Source organism: Eptesicus fuscus, chromosome 15 (genome assembly GCF_027574615.1).
Source record: "Eptesicus fuscus isolate TK198812 chromosome 15, DD_ASM_mEF_20220401, whole genome shotgun sequence".
Taxonomy (NCBI): domain Eukaryota; kingdom Metazoa; phylum Chordata; class Mammalia; order Chiroptera; family Vespertilionidae; genus Eptesicus; species Eptesicus fuscus.
The window spans coordinates 1,014,343-1,031,956 of record NC_072487.1 but is presented as its reverse complement, the minus strand read 5'-3'; the positions used below and the strand labels follow the sequence as shown (position 1 = coordinate 1,031,956).

Genomic DNA, 17,614 nt, shown 5'->3' with positions numbered 1-17,614 from the left:
GGAGTGTGTGTGTGTGTGTGTGTGTGTGTGCTCACTGATGGAGCCCACTTGGGGATAGGTGTGTGTGTGTGTGTGTGTGTGTGTGCTCACTGATGGAGCCCACTTGGGGATAGGTGTGTGTGTGTGTGTGTGTGTGTGTGTGTGTGTGCTCACTGATGGAGCCCACTTGGGGATAGGTGTGTGTGTGTGTGTGTGTGTGTGTGTGTGTGTGCTCACTGATGGAGCCCACTTGGGGACAGGTGTGTGTGTGTGTGTGTGTGTGCTCACTGATGGAGCCCACTTGGGGATAGGTGTGTGTTTGTGTGTGTGTGTGTGTGTGTGTGTGCTCACTGATGGAGCCCACTTGGGAATAGGAGTGTGTGTGTGTGTGTGTGTGTGTGTGTGTGCTCACTGATGGAGCCCACTTGGGGATAGGTGTGTGTGTGTGTGTGTGTGTGTGTGCTCACTGATGGATCCCACTTGGGGATAGGTGTGTGTGTGTGTGTGTGTGTGTGTGTGTGTGCTCACTGATGGAGCCCACTTGGGGATAGGTGTGTGTGTGTGTGTGTGTGTGTGTGTGTGTGTGCTCACTGATGGAGCCCACTTGGGGATAGGTGTGTGTGTGTGTGTGTGTGTGTGTGTGTGTGTGTGCGCTCACTGATGGAGCCCACTTGGGGATAGGTGTGTGTGTGTGTGTGTGTGTGTGTGTGCTCACTGATGGAGCCCACTTGGGGATAGGTGTGTGTGTGTGTGTGTGTGTGTGTGTGCTCACTGATGGAGCCCACTTGGGGATAGGAGTGTGTGTGTGTGTGTGTGTGTGTGTGTGCTCACTGATGGAGCCCTCTTGGGGATAGGTGTGTGTGTGTGTGTGTGTGTGTGTGTGTGCTCACTGATGGAGCCCACTTGGGGATAGGTGTGTGTGTGTGTGTGTGTGTGTGTGCTCACTGATGGAGCCCACTTGGGGATAGGTGTGTGTGTGTGTGTGTGTGTGTGTGTGCTCACTGATGGAGCCCACTTGGGGATAGGTGTGTGTGTGTGTGTGTGCTCACTGATGGAGCCCACTTGGGGATAGGAGTGTGTGTGTGTGTGTGTGTGTGTGTTTGCTCACTGATGGAGCCCACTTGGGGATAGGTGTGTGTGTGTGTGTGTGTGTGTGTTGTGCTCACTGATGGAGCCCACTTGGGGATAGGAGTGTGTGTGTGTGTGTGTGTGTGTGTGTGTGTGTGTGTGCTCTCTGATGGTGCCCACTTGGGGATAGGTGTGTGTGTGTGTGTGTGTGTGTGTGCTCACTGATGGAGCCCACTTGGGGATAGGAGTGTGTGTGTGTGTGTGTGTGTGTGTGTGCTCACTGATGGAGCCCACTTGGGGATAGGTGTGTGTTTGTGTGTGTGTGTGTGTGTGTGTGTGTGTGCTCACTGATGGAGCCCACTTGGGGATAGGAGTGTGTGTGTGTGTGTGTGTGTGTGTGTGTGTGCGCTCACTGATGGAGCCCACTTGGGGATAGGAGTGTGTGTGTGTGTGTGTGTGTGTGTGTGCTCTCTGATGGAGCCCACTTGGGGATAGGTGTGTGTGTGTGTGTGTGTGTGTGCTCACTGATGGAGCCCACTTGGGGATAGGAGTGTGTGTGTGTGTGTGTGTGTGTGTGTGCTCACTGATGGAGCCCACTTGGGGATAGGTGTGTGTTTGTGTGTGTGTGTGTGTGTGTGTGTGTGTGCTCACTGATGGAGCCCACTTGGGGATAGGTGTGTGTGTGTGTGTGTGTGTGTGTGTGTGTGCTCACTGATGGAGCCCACTTGGGGATAGGTGTGTGTGTGTGTGTGTGTGTGTGTGTGCTCACTGATGGAGCCCACTTGGGGATAGGTGTGTGTGTGTGTGTGTGTGTGTGTGCTCACTGATGGAGCCCACTTGGGGATAGGTGTGTGTGTGTGTGTGTGTGTGTGTGTGTGCTCACTGATGGAGCCCACTTGGGGATAGGTGTGTGTGTGTGTGTGTGTGTGTGTGTGCTCACTGATGGAGCCCACTTGGGGATAGGTGTGTGTGTGTGTGTGTGTGTGTGTGTGTGTGTGTGCTCACTGATGGAGCCCACTTGGGGATAGGTGTGTGTTTGTGTGTGTGTGTGTGTGTGTGTGTGTGTGTGCTCACTGATGGAGCCCACTTGGGGACAGGTGTGTGTGTGTGTGTGTGTGTGTGTGTGTGCTCACTGATGGAGCCCACTTGGGGATAGGTGTGTGTGTGTGTGTGTGTGTGTGTGTGTGCTCACTGATGGAGCCCACTTGGGGATAGGTGTGTGTGTGTGTGTGTGTGTGTGTGCTCACTGATGGAGCCCACTTGGGGATAGGTGTGTGTGTGTGTGTGTGTGTGTGTGTGTGTGCTCACTGATGGAGCCCACTTGGGGATAGGTGTGTGTGTGTGTGTGTGTGTGTGTGTGTGTGTGCTCACTGATGGAGCCCACTTGGGGATAGGTGTGTGTGTGTGTGTGTGTGTGTGCTCACTGATGGAGCCCACTTGGGGACAGGCGTGTGTGTGTGTGTGTGTGTGTGTGTGTGTGTGCTCACTGATGGAGCCCACTTGGGGATAGGTGTGTGTGTGTGTGTGTGTGTGTGTGCTCACTGATGGAGCCCACTTGGGGATAGGTGTGTGTTTGTGTGTGTGTGTGTGTGTGTGCTCACTGATGGAGCCCACTTGGGGATAGGTGTGTGTGTGTGTGTTTGTGTGTGTGTGCTCACTGATGGAGCCCACTTGGGGACAGGCGTGTGTGTGTGTGTGTGTGTGTGTGTGTGCTCACTGATGGAGCCCACTTGGGGATAGGTGTGTGTGTGTGTGTGTGTGTGTGTGTGCTCACTGATGGAGCCCACTTGGGGACTGGTGTGTGTGTGTGCTCACTGATGGAGCCCACTTGGGGATAGGTGTGTGTGTGTGTGTGTGTGCTCACTGATGGAGCCCACTTGGGGACAGGTGTGTGTGTGTGTGTGTGTGTGTGTGTGTGTGTGTGTGTGCTCACTGATGGAGCCCACTTGGGGATAGGTGTGTGTGTGTGTGTGTGTGTGTGTGTGTGTGTTCACTGATGGAGCCCACTTGGGGATAGGAGTGTGTGTGTGTGTGTGTGCTCACTGATGGAGCCCACTTGGGGATAGGTGTGTGTGTGTGTGTGTGTGTGTGTATGTGCTCACTGATGGAGCCCACTTGGGGATAGGTGTGTGTGTGTGTGTGTGTGTGTGTGTGCTCACTGATGGAGCCCACTTGGGGACAGGCGTGTGTGTGTGTGTGTGTGTGTGCTCACTGATGGAGCCCACTTGGGGACAGGAGTGTGTGTGTGTGTGTGTGTGCTCACTGATGGAGCCCACTTGGGGACAGGCGTGTGTGTGTGTGTGTGTGTGTGTGTGCTCACTGATGGAGCCCACTTGGGGATAGGTGTGTGTGTGTGTGTGTGTGTGTGTGTGTGCTCACTGATGGAGCCCACTTGGGGATAGGTGTGTGTGTGTGCTCACTGATGGAGCCCACTTGGGGATAGGTGTGTGTGTGTGTGTGTGTGTGTGCTCACTGATGGAGCCCACTTGGGGATAGGTGTGTGTGTGTGTGTGTGTGTGTGTGTGTGTGTGTGTGTGTTCACTGATGGAGCCCACTTGGGGATAGGAGTGTGTGTGTGTGTGTGTGCTCACTGATGGAGCCCACTTGGGGATAGGTGTGTGTGTGTGTGTGTGTGTGTGTGTGTGCTCACTGATGGAGCCCACTTGGGGATAGGTGTGTGTGTGTGTGTGTGTGTGTGTGCTCACTGATGGAGCCCACTTGGGGACAGGCGTGTGTGTGTGTGTGTGTGTGTGTGCTCACTGATGGAGCCCACTTGGGGATAGGTGTGTGTGTGTGTGTGTGTGTGTGTGTGTGTGCTCACTGATGGAGCCCACTTGGGGACAGGTGTGTGTGTGTGCTCACTGATGGAGCCCACTTGGGGATAGGAGTGTGTGTGTGTGTGTGTGCTCACTGATGGAGCCCACTTGGGGATAGGTGTGTGTGTGTGTGTGTGTGTGTGTGTGTGTGTGTGTGTGCTCACTGATGGAGCCCACTTGGGGATAGGTGTGTGTGTGTGTGTGTGTGTGCTCACTGATGGAGCCCACTTGGGGATAGGTGTGTGTGTGTGTGTGTGTGTGTTCACTGATGGAGCCCACTTGGGGATAGGAGTGTGTGTGTGTGTGTGTGTGCTCACTGATGGAGCCCACTTGGGGACAGGTGTGTGTGTGTGTGTGTGTGTGTGTGTGTGCTCACTGATGGAGCCCACTTGGGGATAGGTGTGTGTGTGTGTGTGTGTGTGTGTGTGTGTGCTCACTGATGGAGCCCACTTGGGGACAGGCGTGTGTGTGTGTGTGTGTGTGTGTGTGCTCACTGATGGAGCCCACTTGGGGATAGGTGTGTGTGTGTGTGTGTGTGTGTGTGTGTGCTCACTGATGGAGCCCACTTGGGGATTGGTGTGTGTGTGTGTGTGTGTGTGTGTGTGCTCACTGATGGAGCCCACTTGGGGATAGGTGTGTGTGTGTGTGTGTGTGTGTGTGTGTGCTCACTCATGGAGCCCACTTGGGGATAGGTGTGTGTGTGTGTGTGTGTGTGTTCACTGATGGGGCCCACTTGGGGATAGGAGTGTGTGTGTGTGTGTGTGTGTGTGTGTGTGTTCACTGATGGAGCCCACTTGGGGATAGGAGTGTGTGTGTGTGTGTGTGTGTGCTCACTGATGGAGCCCACTTGGGGATAGGTGTGTGTGTGTGTGTGTGTGTGTGTGTGTGTGTGTGCTCACTGATGGAGCCCACTTGGGGATAGGTGTGTGTGTGTGTGTGTGCTCACTGATGGAGCCCACTTGGGGATAGGAGTGTGTGTGTGTGTGTGTGTGTGTGCTCACTGATGGAGCCCACTTGGGGACAGGCGTGTGTGTGTGTGTGTGTGTGTGTGTGTGTGTGCTCACTGATGGAGCCCACTTGGGGATAGGTGTGTGTGTGTGTGTGTGTGTGTGTGTGTGCTCACTGATGGAGCCCACTTGGGGATAGGTGTGTGTGTGTGTGTGTGTGTGTGTATGTGCTCACTGATGGAGCCCACTTGGGGATAGGTGTGTGTGTGTGTGTGTGTGTGTGTGTGTGCTCACTGATGGAGCCCACTTGGGGACAGGCGTGTGTGTGTGTGTGTGTGTGTGTGTGCTCACTGATGGAGCCCACTTGGGGATAGGTGTGTGTGTGTGTGTGTGTGTGTGTGTGTGCTCACTGATGGAGCCCACTTGGGGATAGGTGTGTGTGTGTGTGTGTGTGTGTGTGTATGTGCTCACTGATGGAGCCCACTTGGGGATAGGTGTGTGTGTGTGTGTGTGTATGTGTGCTCACTGATGGAGCCCACTTGGGGACAGGCGTGTGTGTGTGTGTGTGTGTGTGTGTGCTCACTGATGGAGCCCACTTGGGGATAGGTGTGTGTGTGTGTGTGTGTGTGTGTGTGTGCTCACTGATGGAGCCCACTTGGGGATAGGTGTGTGTGTGTGTGTGTGTGTGTGTGTGTGCTCACTGATGGAGCCCACTTGGGGATAGGTGTGTGTGTGTGTGTGTGTGTGTGTGTGCTCACTGATGGAGCCCACTTGGGGATAGGTGTGTGTGTGTGTGTGTGTGTGTGTGTGCTCACTCATGGAGCCCACTTGGGGATAGGTGTGTGTGTGTGTGTGTGTGTGTGTTCACTGATGGAGCCCACTTGGGGATAGGAGTGTGTGTGTGTGTGTGTGTTCACTGATGGAGCCCACTTGGGGATAGGAGTGTGTGTGTGTGTGTGTGTGTGTGCTCACTGATGGAGCCCACTTGGGGATAGGAGTGTGTGTGTGTGTGTGTGTGTGTGTGTGCGCTCACTGATGGAGCCCACTTGGGGATAGGAGTGTGTGTGTGTGTGTGTGTGTTCACTGATGGAGCCCACTTGGGGATAGGAGTGTGTGTGTGTGTGTGTGTGTGCTCACTGATGGAGCCCACTTGGGGATAGGTGTGTGTGTGTGTGTGTGTGTGTGTGCTCACTGATGGAGCCCACTTGGGGATAGGTGTGTGTGTGTGTGTGTGTGTGTGTGTGTGTGTGCGCTCACTGATGGAGCCCACTTGGGGACAGGTGTGTGTGTGTGTGTGTGTGTGTGTGTGTGTGTGTGTGTGTTAGTGTGTGCTCACTGATGGAGCCCACTTGGGGATAGGTGTGTGTGTGTGTGTGTGTGTGTGTGTGTTAGTGTGTGCTCACTGATGGAGCCCACTTGGGGATGTGTGTGTGTGTGTGTGTGTGTGTGAGTGAGCGCTCATGATGGAGCCCACTTGGGGACAGGTGTGTGTGTGTGTGTGTGTGTGTGTGAGCGCTCATGATGGAGCCCACTTGGGGACAGGTGTGTGTGTGTGTGTCTGTGTGTGCGCACGCGCGCTCATGATGGAGCCCACCTGGCGACAAGTGTGTTTGTGCTCGCTGATGGCACCTGCCCCCCCACTTCTCCCTGCCTCACATTGAGGGGCCCTCACACCCTCCGGGGGTCGCCTCCCACTCACCATTTTCCGGATGGCAGCGTTGGAGTGGCTGGCGGCCGTGGAGATGAGCTCCAAGGACTCTGCAGGAGGAAGGCGTGGCTCAGGGCAGCGCCTCCACAGCCCCTGGGCCTGCGGGCCCTGCCTGTCCCACGTGCGTGGGCTGCTCTGAGGCCCGGCTGGCTGGGAGGCAGGGACGCGGCCCTGCAGACATACCTGGCTTACTGGGCCTGGGGGGCTCGCCCCTCATTCCATGGACATGCCCTGCCCTGTGTGTGTGCCGGCCATTGTGCTCGGGCCAGGAGTGACCCCGGCTCCCAGCGAGGCCCGCCCTGAGGCCCAGGCACTCAGCGCCTCCCAGGACTGTGTCCCCCACACTGCGCGCCAGGCCTCCTCCGTCTCAAAGACCCTCAGGCGCCTCTCCAATGTTCTGGGGCACCTGGAGCTCTCTCCCTCCCTGTCTGTCTCTCCCTCCTTGTCTGTCTGTCTCTCCCTCCCTGTCTGTCTGTCTGTCTCTCCCTCCCTGTCTGTCTGTCTGTCTCTCCCTCTGTCTGTCTGTCTCTCCCTCTGTCTGTCTGTCTCTCCCTCTGTCTGTCTGTCTCTCCCTCTGTCTGTCTGTCTCTCTCTGTCTGTCTCTCCCTGTCTGTCTGTCTGTCTCTCCCTCCCTGTCTGTCTGTCTCTCCCTCCCAGTCGGTCTGTGTCCCTGTGGCTGTCTCTCCCCGCCGCCCAGGAGCCGTGGCCTCGGGGCTTGCTCACTCTCCGCGTCCTGCCGGTCCGGGGCGTCTGCCGGGAGCCGCTTCAGATAGTCCCTGAGCAGCAGCTCGTAGCGGGGGACCCTCTGCACGGGCTCCAGCATGTGGTGCTGCAGCGTCAGGCTCCCGCACGCCTCCTGCTTCTGTGGGACAGACAGCGCGGCCCGTGGGCAGGGAGCCCCCGCCGCCAGGAGCTGCCGGAGGTCTGGAGAGGCGGAGCGGTGGCTCCGGGACGACCCAGGCCAGCCCGCCGGCTCTTGCACACGCGCCCTGGGGGTAGGTGCTTGGACAGAGACCCACGCCTTCCCTCATGGGTGCCGTCCCCACCACATTCGCCTGACTGAGCCCTGCCCCGCCCCCGGGAAGTCAGGAGCTTCCCCCCCCAAGGGAAGCCCTGGGTGCTGCCTGGCCTCCTACCCACGGACAGCCGTGTGGGTGGGCGAGGCGCTCCCAGGTCCCACTCTTTCCTCAACACAACCCTCCCTGGCCCTCGGCACCGCGTCCAGACCAACCCCGTGTGCTGAGCGCTGTCCTCTCGCTGTCCGGGCTCCCCCCCCCACACACCCTCACACGTGGAAAGGAGCTCGGAGGCCGGCACCCGGGGGGCTGGCAGCACCCCGAGTTGCAGAAGCACCCCAGCAATGGGCAGTGGAAGATTGTCCCCCAGACAGGACAGGGTGCTCACTGCATGGAGAACCCACGGACAAACCCAGATGGGAGCTGCTGTCTCCTGCAGAAGTGACAGGGGCGAGGCCGAGGCGGAGACGGGGACGGGGACGGGGACGGGGACGGGGACGGGGACGGGGACGGGACGGAGACGGGGACGGGGACGGAGACGGGGACGGGGACGGGGACGGGGACGGGGACGGGGATGGAGACGGGGACGGGGACGGGGACGGGGACGGGGACGAGGACGGAGACGGAGACGGGGACGGGGACGGGGACGGGGACGGGGACGGGGATGGGGACGGGGACGGGGATGAGATGGGAACGGGGACGGGGACGGGGACGGGGACGAGGACGGAGACGGAGACGGGGACGGGGACGGGGACGGGGACGGGGACGGGGACGGGGACGGAGACGGGGACGGGGACGGGGACGGGGACGGGGACGGAGAAGGGGACGGGGATGGAGACGGGGACGGGGACGGGACGGAGACGGGGATGGAGACGGGGACGGGGACGGGACGGAGACGGGGACGGGGACGGGGACGGGGACGGAGACGGGGACGGGGACGGGGACGGGGACGGGGACGGGGACGGAGAAGGGGACGGGGACGGGGACGGAGAAGGGGACGGGGACGGAGAAGGGGACGGGGACGGGGAAGGGGACGGAGAAGGGGACGGGGACGGGGACGGAGAAGGGGACGGGGACGGGGACGGGGACGGAGAAGGGGACGGGGACGGGGACGGGGACGGAGAAGGGGACGGGGACGGGGACGGGGACGGAGAAGGGGACGGGGATGGAGACGGGGACGGGGACGGGACGGAGACGGGGATGGAGACGGGGACGGGGACGGGACGGAGACGGGGACGGGGACGGGGACGGGGACGGAGACGGGGACGGGGACGGGGACGGAGAAGGGGACGGGGACGGAGAAGGGGACGGGGACGGGGAAGGGGACGGAGAAGGGGACGGGGACGGGGACGGAGAAGGGGACGGGGACGGAGAAGGGGACGGGGACGGGGAAGGGGACGGAGAAGGGGACTGGGACGGGGACGGAGAAGGGGACGGGGACGGAGAAGGGGACGGGGACGGGGAAGGGGACGGAGAAGGGGACGGGGACGGGGAAGGGGACGGAGAAGGGGACGGGGACGGGGACGGAGAAGGGGACGGGGACGGAGAAGGGGACGGGGACGGGGAAGGGGACGGAGAAGGGGACGGGGACGGGGACGGAGAAGGGGACGGGGACGGGGACGGAGTAGGGGACGGGGACGGGGACGGAGAAGGGGACGGGGACGGGGACGGGGACGGAGAAGGGGACGGGGACGGGGACGGGGACGGGGACGGAGAAGGGGACGGGGATGGAGAAGGGGACGGGGACGGGACGGAGACGGGGACGGGGACGGGGACGGGGATGGAGACGGGGACGGGGACGGGGACGGGGACGGAGAAGGGGACGGAGAAGGGGACGGAGAAGGGGACGGGGACGGAGAAGGGGACGGGGACGGGGAAGGGGACGGAGAAGGGGACGGAGAAGGGGACGGAGAAGGGGACGGGGACGGGGACGGGGACGGAGAAGGGGACGGAGAAGGGGACGGGGACGGAGAAGCGGACGGGGACGGGGACGGGGACGGAGAAGGGGACGGGGACGGGGACGGGGACGGAGAAGGGGACGGGGATGGAGAAGGGGACGGGGACGGAGAAGGGGATGGGGACGGGGACGGGGACGGAGAAGGGGACGGAGAAGGGGACGGAGAAGGGGACGGGGATGGAGAAGGGGACGGGGACGGAGAAGGGGACGGAGAAGGGGACGGGGACGGAGAAGGGGACGGGGACGGAGAAGGGGACGGGGACGGGGACGGGGACGGAGAAGGGGACGGGGACGGAGAAGGGGACGGGGACGGAGACGGGGACGGGGACGGGGACGGAGAAGGGGACGGGGACGGAGAAGGGGACGGGGACGGAGAAGGGGACGGGGATGGAGAAGGGGACGGGGACGGGGACGGAGAAGGGGACGGGGATGGAGAAGGGGACGGGGATGGAGAAGGGGACGGGGACGGGGATGGAGAAGGGGACGGGGACGGGGACGGAGAAGGGGACGGGGATGGAGAAGGGGACGGGGACGGGGATGGAGAAGGGGACGGGGACGGGGACGGAGAAGGGGACGGGGATGGAGAAGGGGACGGGGACGGGGATGGAGAAGGGGACGGGGACGGAGAAGGGGACGGGGACGGGGACGAAGAAGGGGACGGGGACGGAGAAGGGGACGGGGATGGAGAAGGGGACGGGGATGGAGAAGGGGACGGGGACGGGGACGGAGAAGGGGACGGGGACGGGGACGGGGACGGGGACGGAGACGGGGACAGGGACGGAGAAGGGGACGGGGACGGGGACGGGGATGGAGAAGGGGACGGGGACGGGGACGGAGAAGGGGACGGGGACGGGGACGGGGACGGAGAAGGGGACGGGGATGGAGAAGGGGACGGGGACGGAGAAGGGGACGGGGACGGAGAAGGGGACGGGGACGGGGACGGGGACTGGGACGGAGAAGGGGACGGGGATGGAGAAGGGGACAGGGACGGAGAAGGGGACGGAGAAGGGGACGGGGATGGAGAAGGGGACGGGGACGGAGAAGGGGACGGGGACGGAGAAGGGGACGGAGAAGGGGACGGGGACGGAGAAGGGGACGGGGACGGAGAAGGGGACGGGGACGGGGACGGAGAAGGGGACGGGGACGGAGAAGGGGACGGGGACGGGGACGGAGAAGGGGACGGGGACGGAGAAGGGGACGGGGACGGGGACGGGGACGGGGATGGAGAAGGGGACGGGGACGGGGACGGGGACGGGACGGAGACGTGGTCCTGGCTGGCCTGTGGACCAGAGGATGAAGACACTGGACAACAGGTGACATCTGCAGGGCGGGGACAGCGTGGCTGCGCCGCGGGCCGTGCTCACACGCAGCGGCTACACAGCTGCTACTTAGTCTAAAGGTTCAAAACTAATGACCCGCGTGTGTGGCTGGAAAGACTGTGAAGTAAACAAGACACAATGTGAACAGTTCCCCATTTTTGCAACCTTCTTGTAAAGATTTGAAATTATTTCAAAATAAGAATTCCAAAAATGTAGGCTATGCTTTGGATGGAACCAGGGGCCCTCCCAAGGCCACACCCTCCCTGGTTTGTCCGCACTGGGGTTCTCAGCTGGGGCTCCCGTGCCCAGGCACCCCTAACACCCAGCCTCACCCACGAAGGTGCCACGCCACAGGGCCTCGGGGGGAGGGGGGGGGAGGCGGCCTGACGGCCGCAGACCGTGCTGCCCTGGGACGGAGCCCCCGCACCACCCGCGGCCAGGTCTGCCCAGGGTGTGGGGAGCAGTGTCCAGCCGGCTGAGACCCGCGCCATGTCTGCCTGTGACAACACATTGGCCAGCCCACCCCTGAGTGTGCGGCCGCTCAGGGGCTGCAGCCCCCGGACCTGGCCTGCGGGTGAGCAGCAAAGACGGCTTCCCCCCGCCAGGAGGCGCCCTCGGCCTCGCCCAGGGCCTGGCCCCACAGCCCAGAGGCTAGAGGCGGCGCTGGCTGGCCTGAGCGGGAGCTGCACCAGATGGAACCCCGTGCTGCCTTTTCTTCTCTTCTTCCTCAGGATAACCAGTCAGATACCAACTGCCCAATGCAGATTAGACAGATTTCAACTTCCTCAATTATAGCTTTATTATTATTATTGCTAGAGGCCCGGTGCACAAAAAATGTGTGCACTTTGGGGGGTCCCTCAGCCCGGCCTGTGCCCTCTCGCATTCTGGGAGCCCTCAGGGGATGTCCACCTGCTGGCTTAGGCCTGATCCCTGCGGGGAGCGGGCCTAAGCCGTCAGTCGGACGCCCTTAGCACTGCCATGGAGGCAGGAGAGGCTCCCACCGCCGCCGGGCTGGCCAGCCCGAGCCAGCTTCTGGCTGAGCGGGGCTCCCCCTGTGGGAGTGCACTGACCACCAGGGGGCAGCTCCTGCGTTGAGCGTCTGCCTCCTGGTGGTCAGTGTGCATCATAGCGGCCTGTCATTCCGCCGTTAGGGTCCATTTGCATATTAGCCTTTTATTATATAGGGTTATTATTATGAAGAAGAAGAAGAGACATGGGAAGAGAAAAGAAAACAAACAAACACAGGCATCTGGGCTGGGAGGGCAGTGGGGTCCCGGGGGTTTGGGTCTGTGAGGCTGGGGGTGAGCCCACAGCTCTTCTGGCAACTGCGATGCCGCCGGGCAGCGGGCAGCCTGACAGTGACCTCTGGCGAGGCCGCACAGGCACACGCTTCCCGGGAAGGAACGCATGCTGTGATTTGTGTCCCAGGAAATGAGGTTTGTTCTCCTTCTGTCGGCCTCAACAGGTGCAGAGCCACGGCACTCACACCACCTAGACCTCCATCCTTGGGGTACCCTGGGTGGGCCAACCCCAACCCGCCCTGCCACAAGGTGACCGGGCCTGCAGGCTGTGGGCCAGCCGGGCACAGCTCAGGGAGGCAGAGAAACCGCTCCGTGGGGAAAGCTGGGAGCGCCCCGCCTAGTGAGGGGAGGGGCAGAGGTGGGTGGAAGGGAGAAGGAAGGAGTCGGGGTCCCAGCCTCCTCTATGGAGAGGGCCAGGGAGCTGAGGGACACGGGAGGATCGGGGACTCCACACTAGGAAGTCACGCTGACAGAGGGTCTGGGAAAATGCAGAGAGTTGTGGAGGAGCCAAGCCAGACCCTTTCATAAGGGTCTCTGGGCCCATTAACCCTCCAGGACATCCTGGAGAGCGTGTGTGTGTGTGTGTGTGTGTGTGTGTGTGTGTGTTTGTGAGAGAGAGAGTGTGTGTGTGTGTGAGAGTGTGTGTGTGTGAATGTGTGTGTGAGAGTGTGTGTGTGTGAGTGTGTGTGTGAGTGTGTGTGTGTGTGAGAAAGTGTGTGTTGTGAGTGTGTGTGTGTGAGAGTGTGTGTGTGTGAATGTGTGTGTGAGAGTGTGTGTGTGTGAGAGTGTGTGTGTGAGTGTGTGTGTGAGAGAGAGAGTGTGTGTGTGAGTGTGTGTGTGTGTGTGTGTGAGTGTGTGTGTGAGAGTGTGTGTGTGTGTGTGTGAGAGTGTGTGTGAGTGTGTGTGTGTGAGAGTGTGTGTGCACGCGCGTGTTAGTGATGTTAGGGTAAGCAGCTAACTATTCACGAAAATAACACTAGGTTCTTACCTCATCCCACAGTCCACCAGGAAATTGTTCTGAAGTAGCATTTTTAATTTTTAAAATGAAGCCATACATTGGAAGAAAACAATTTCTATAACCTTGGGGGGTTAGAAATGCGTTTATAAGCGTTACTTTAAAGACTTTTTAAAGTATTACTTTATTTTTAAAAATTGGCAAATATGGCTAATTAAAACCCAAAAAATTTGTATAGAAAACATCAAAAAGCTAAAAAAAAATTAAAAATCAATAGGAAAAAATCATTTGTAACACACATGACAGATGGCAGTTAACATTCTTAACATAAAAACCTCACGAATCAACACAAAAAAGGGCGACACAGCAGAGACAACAGCAGCCAGTGACTGCAGAAACAGGAAGTGCTCGGTGCCACCTTCCTAGGCGCCCGCCCCGGGCTCAGGTTCTGCCCCGCAGGCCAGGTCCGGTGGCAGCACAGGTCGCACTCTGGGCCACGGTTCCCCGCGGTGGCACAGAAGGACGGTTATGACTCAAAGCGTCCACAGCGCATCTGGACACGTCCCGCGTGGCCCCAAGTCCTCCACGTGGAGACCAGCCCCCTCCCCGCCGCCTCGCAGGCCCTACCTGGATGCCGTGCACCACGTCCCGGAACAGGGCCGAGCGCTGGGTCCAGGCGCTCACCAGCCCGGCCGCCCGGTCGAAGTTCTTCACGTACTCGCCGTACATCTTGAGGAACGGGGCCAGCTTCTGCAGGATGTCCCCGAACCGAGGGTTCACGTCCCTGTGCGGGGAGTGAGGTCACCAGAGAAACCGCGGGGCGAGGGGGCAGGTGAGAGGGACTTCACGGGAGGGGGGGGGGACGGCCTGACCCCCTCTGTGTGGCGGGAAGCAAACTGTCACGTCGGGAAGCCTCTGTCTGCTCCCCGACTCACAGGGAGGAGCAAACGCAGGCGCCAGCCACCGTCGCCAGGGCCGGCCCGGAGCCGCAGCTCACACCCCGGTGAGCGGGGAGCCAGGGCATCAGAGAGAAGGAGGACCCCGCTGCACCCTCCAATGAGCAACTCAGCACGGGACGCCGCGCCCCTGACAACGACTGGGTCAGGGGTTAGAAATAAGCCGCCAAAAGCACAAATGTAAATTAATATTCTTTGATCTTAGAACTGTGGGGACATGTGTCCTAAATAAATCACCGAAAAGAAGGAAAAAGGCACGCAGACAAAGCCAGCCACTGCGGCCTCGCCGGAAATGTGCCCGGAGCTTCAGGCAAGGCCCCGCCGGGCAGGCGGCGCGCACCGCCCTGCACCGCTGTCTATCGCCCCGCAGCCGCGGGCCTGGCGGCCGGCCGGCTCTCCGGGCCTGGAGGAGAAACCCCTTCTCGCCAGAAGGACCCTGTCGGCCAGGACACCAGCCCAGCCCTGAGCTTGAACCCAAAGGCCTGGCGCCTGCGCCATCGGTGCCCGTCCCTCTGAAGACGGACACAGTGACCCAGTGTCCAGCTGTCCTGTGGGGAGGGCCTGGCCTGGCTGCAGCCAGAGGGCCCAGGTCCCCGGTGCGCCCGGCACAGCGGCTCTGTGGGCAGCCAAGGGGAGCAGCGGAGACCACAGACCCAAGCAGAGGGGCCGTGGCCGGGACACAGAAAGCCGGGGCGGTGGGGGCAGGCGGCGCCGTGTGGGATGTTGGTGAGTGTGACTTGCGCCGCGCTGAGCGTGAACAGAGTGGCAGAGGGAATGCGCCCGGAGGAGGAGTTGCCCAGGAGGAAAAGGCTCGGTTTGGTGCTTGCAGATGTCTAAGCCACTTAATCCCGCGAAGCCCTAGGCAGGGCCCCTTGATTTTCAGGTGAAGAAGCGAAGGCTGGGTCGCTGAGGCCAGGGCTGGGAAGCAGGCCCAGTGCTCCTGGCTTTTTAAGACATAAAACGTCCAGATCTAGAAGCCACTTGGCAAAGAGAATCAAGAAACAGCAGCCCCATGACACCATCACCAGGACAATCAGCTGTCAGCCGGGCACAGCCAACTCCCTGGAGAGGCTGGCCGTGCCCCAGGCGCCGCGAGCCGCACTCACCACTCCTCGGTGATCCTCGTCCGCAGCGCGGGCAGGAGGAACTGCCCGTGGAAGCGATAAATGGAGGAGATGTTCGAGAAGACGCCTGTGGTGACCTCCGGAGGGACCCCTGCTTCTGTCAGCTGGGCGCAGAAGACCTGGCACACAACGGTCACTGAGAGTGGTCACCGTGGTGCAGCCACGCTTCTTCTGTGGGTGCGGGTGCCCAGGAGAGGCTGTGACGCCTCTTCTTTCCTTAATAAGCCTCCATATCCGCAGAGTGCTCCAATAACCTTTAGGTCCTACAGCAAGCTGCCTTATGGCTAAGGCGGGGATGAGGCAGATGGGAATGGGCCATCCTTCCCCCAACTACCTGCATGGGGAACGGCAGGTCCCAATCTCCCGTCTCCACTTGTGAGCTACAAACAGAAGCAACACCTGCAACCCCTGTGCTTCCGTTGGGGTTACTGCCTGGCCCGTCAGCCCCGTGCTGCCACATGGACAGGGAAAGCGCCACCACAGTCCCCACTGCTTGTTCAGAAAGACGTCCGAGGCCGTGCTCACGCTCATGGAACGTGACTGCCGGGGACTAGGAGCAAACCCGCAAGGGGACCAGGCAAGACCTTTGCCCCACAGCCACAAGCTCTGAAAGCAACAAGTGTAAGTTTCTGGAGGGCACTTGGATTTGTCTGAGTTTTAGTACAGTCATTTGTATTCCAGATATGAGGCCTAGCCACTGTGAAGGTGGGGGGTTTGCCTGTGAAACTGCCCACGAAACTCTGAACGTAGAAAAGGCGTGTCCCAGTCAGAGGTACCTGGTCGAGCAGGTGCAGCCGCCTCACGTAGGTCTCCTCGGTGTGCAGGAGCTCCTGGGCGATGTGGAGCAGCTCCTGGGACCTGGAGCGCTGGGGAGAGAAGAGCCAGAGCTGACGGGGGAAGGTGAGCCTTGGAGAGCAGATCTGACAAGGGCCGCCCGCTCTGCACCAGGGAGGACTAGGGGAGCAGTGAGGCCAGAGGAGACTGCTGCGCTTGGAATGTGGAGAAGATTAACAAGGACATAGAAACTATAAAAAAGAGGAGTTTAATATCAAATTTTATCAGGCAGAAGATTCAGCAAACTTGAAGATATGTCATTTGAAATCAAGTCACAGGAGCAAAAAGAAAAAAGAATGAATAAAAACAAAGAGAACCTAAGGAACTTATGGGACACTAACAAAAAGACCAATATATTCGTGATGAAAGTCCTAACAGGAGAACAGAGCTTATTTGAGGAAATAATGGCTGAAAACTCCCTAAATCTGAGTAAAGAAATGGACATACAAATTTGAGAAGCTCAAGAAACTTCCACTAGGGTATATCTAAAATGAACGAGCCTGGCCAGATAGTACAGTTGGTTGGAGCATCGTCCCCTACACCAAAAAGGTTGCAGGTTTGATCCTCTGTCAGGGTGTGTACTGATCAATGTTTCTCTCTCACATTGCTGTTTCTTTCTCTCTCCTCTCTCTCATTTCCTCTCCTCTAAAACATATCATTGGGTGAGGATTAAAAAACAAAAACAAAAGAACCACACTGAGATCCATTATACTATCTAATAAAAGAGTAATATGCAAATTGACCATCATTCCAACACACAAGATGGCTGCCCCCATGTGGACACAAGATGGCCTCCACAAGATGGCCAGCAGAGGAGGCACCAGGTCTGCAAGGGAGGGCAGTTGTGGGCGATCAGGCCAGCAGGGGAGGGCAGTTGGGAGAGACCAGGACTGCAAGGGAGGGCAGTTGGGGGCGATCAAGCCTGCAGGGGAGAGCAGTTAGGGGTGACCAGGCCGGCAGGGGAGAGCAGTTAGGGATGACCAGGCCTACAGGGGAGGACAGTTAGGGGCAATCAGGCTGGCAGGGGAGCAGTTAGGCATCAATCAGGCTGGCAGCAGAGTGGTTAGGGGGTGATCAGGCTGGCAGGCAGAAGCGGTTAGGGGCAATCAGGAAGGCAGGCAGGCAAGCAGTTGGGAGCCAGCAGTCCTAGATTGTGAGAGGGATGTCCGACTGCTCATTTAGGCCCGATCCTACTGGGATCGGGCCTAAATGGGCAGTCAGACATCCCTTAAGGGATTGGAGAGGGTGCAGGCTGGGCTGAGGGACACCCCCCACCCCCGTGCACGAGTTTCATGCACCGGGCCTCTAGTCTATATATATAAAAAGCCAGTGACCAGATGCCAGAACAACCGGAATGACCAGTCATTTTGACACCCACTGTGGCCAGCGAACCAGCCTGATCAGGGGGTGGGGCCAGCTGGCCAACCTCCTGCAGCCCCTCCCCCCAGCTGGTCCCACCCCTGATGGGCCCCCACCATCCCAATAGGCCCATAGCTCCTCCCCCAGCCAGCTCCACCCCCGATTGGCCCCCCAACACCAATCAGGGGTGGGGCTGGCCAGCCAAGCTCCCATGGCCCCTCCCCTGGCCACTGGTCCCCAATTGACCCTCCCACCCCATTCTGGGGTAGGGCCAG

At 59.9% G+C, this 17,614-nt stretch overlaps 1 protein-coding gene across 1 annotated transcript in view; it reads right to left on the bottom strand.

The window, feature by feature from the left end:
• FGD3 (FYVE, RhoGEF and PH domain containing 3) overlaps nucleotides 1–17,614 on the bottom strand; it is a 61,579-nt gene that overhangs the window by 17,873 nt on the left and 26,092 nt on the right. Inside the window, exons 3-7 of the mRNA XM_054727421.1 lie at nucleotides 15,923–16,012; nucleotides 15,129–15,265; nucleotides 13,694–13,850; nucleotides 7,242–7,380; nucleotides 6,510–6,568 (exon numbers count right to left, since the gene is read on the bottom strand). Of these exons, the coding sequence (XP_054583396.1) occupies nucleotides 6,510–6,568; nucleotides 7,242–7,380; nucleotides 13,694–13,850; nucleotides 15,129–15,265; nucleotides 15,923–16,012 (582 nt within the window). The remainder of the gene's footprint in view (nucleotides 1–6,509; nucleotides 6,569–7,241; nucleotides 7,381–13,693; nucleotides 13,851–15,128; nucleotides 15,266–15,922; nucleotides 16,013–17,614) is intronic.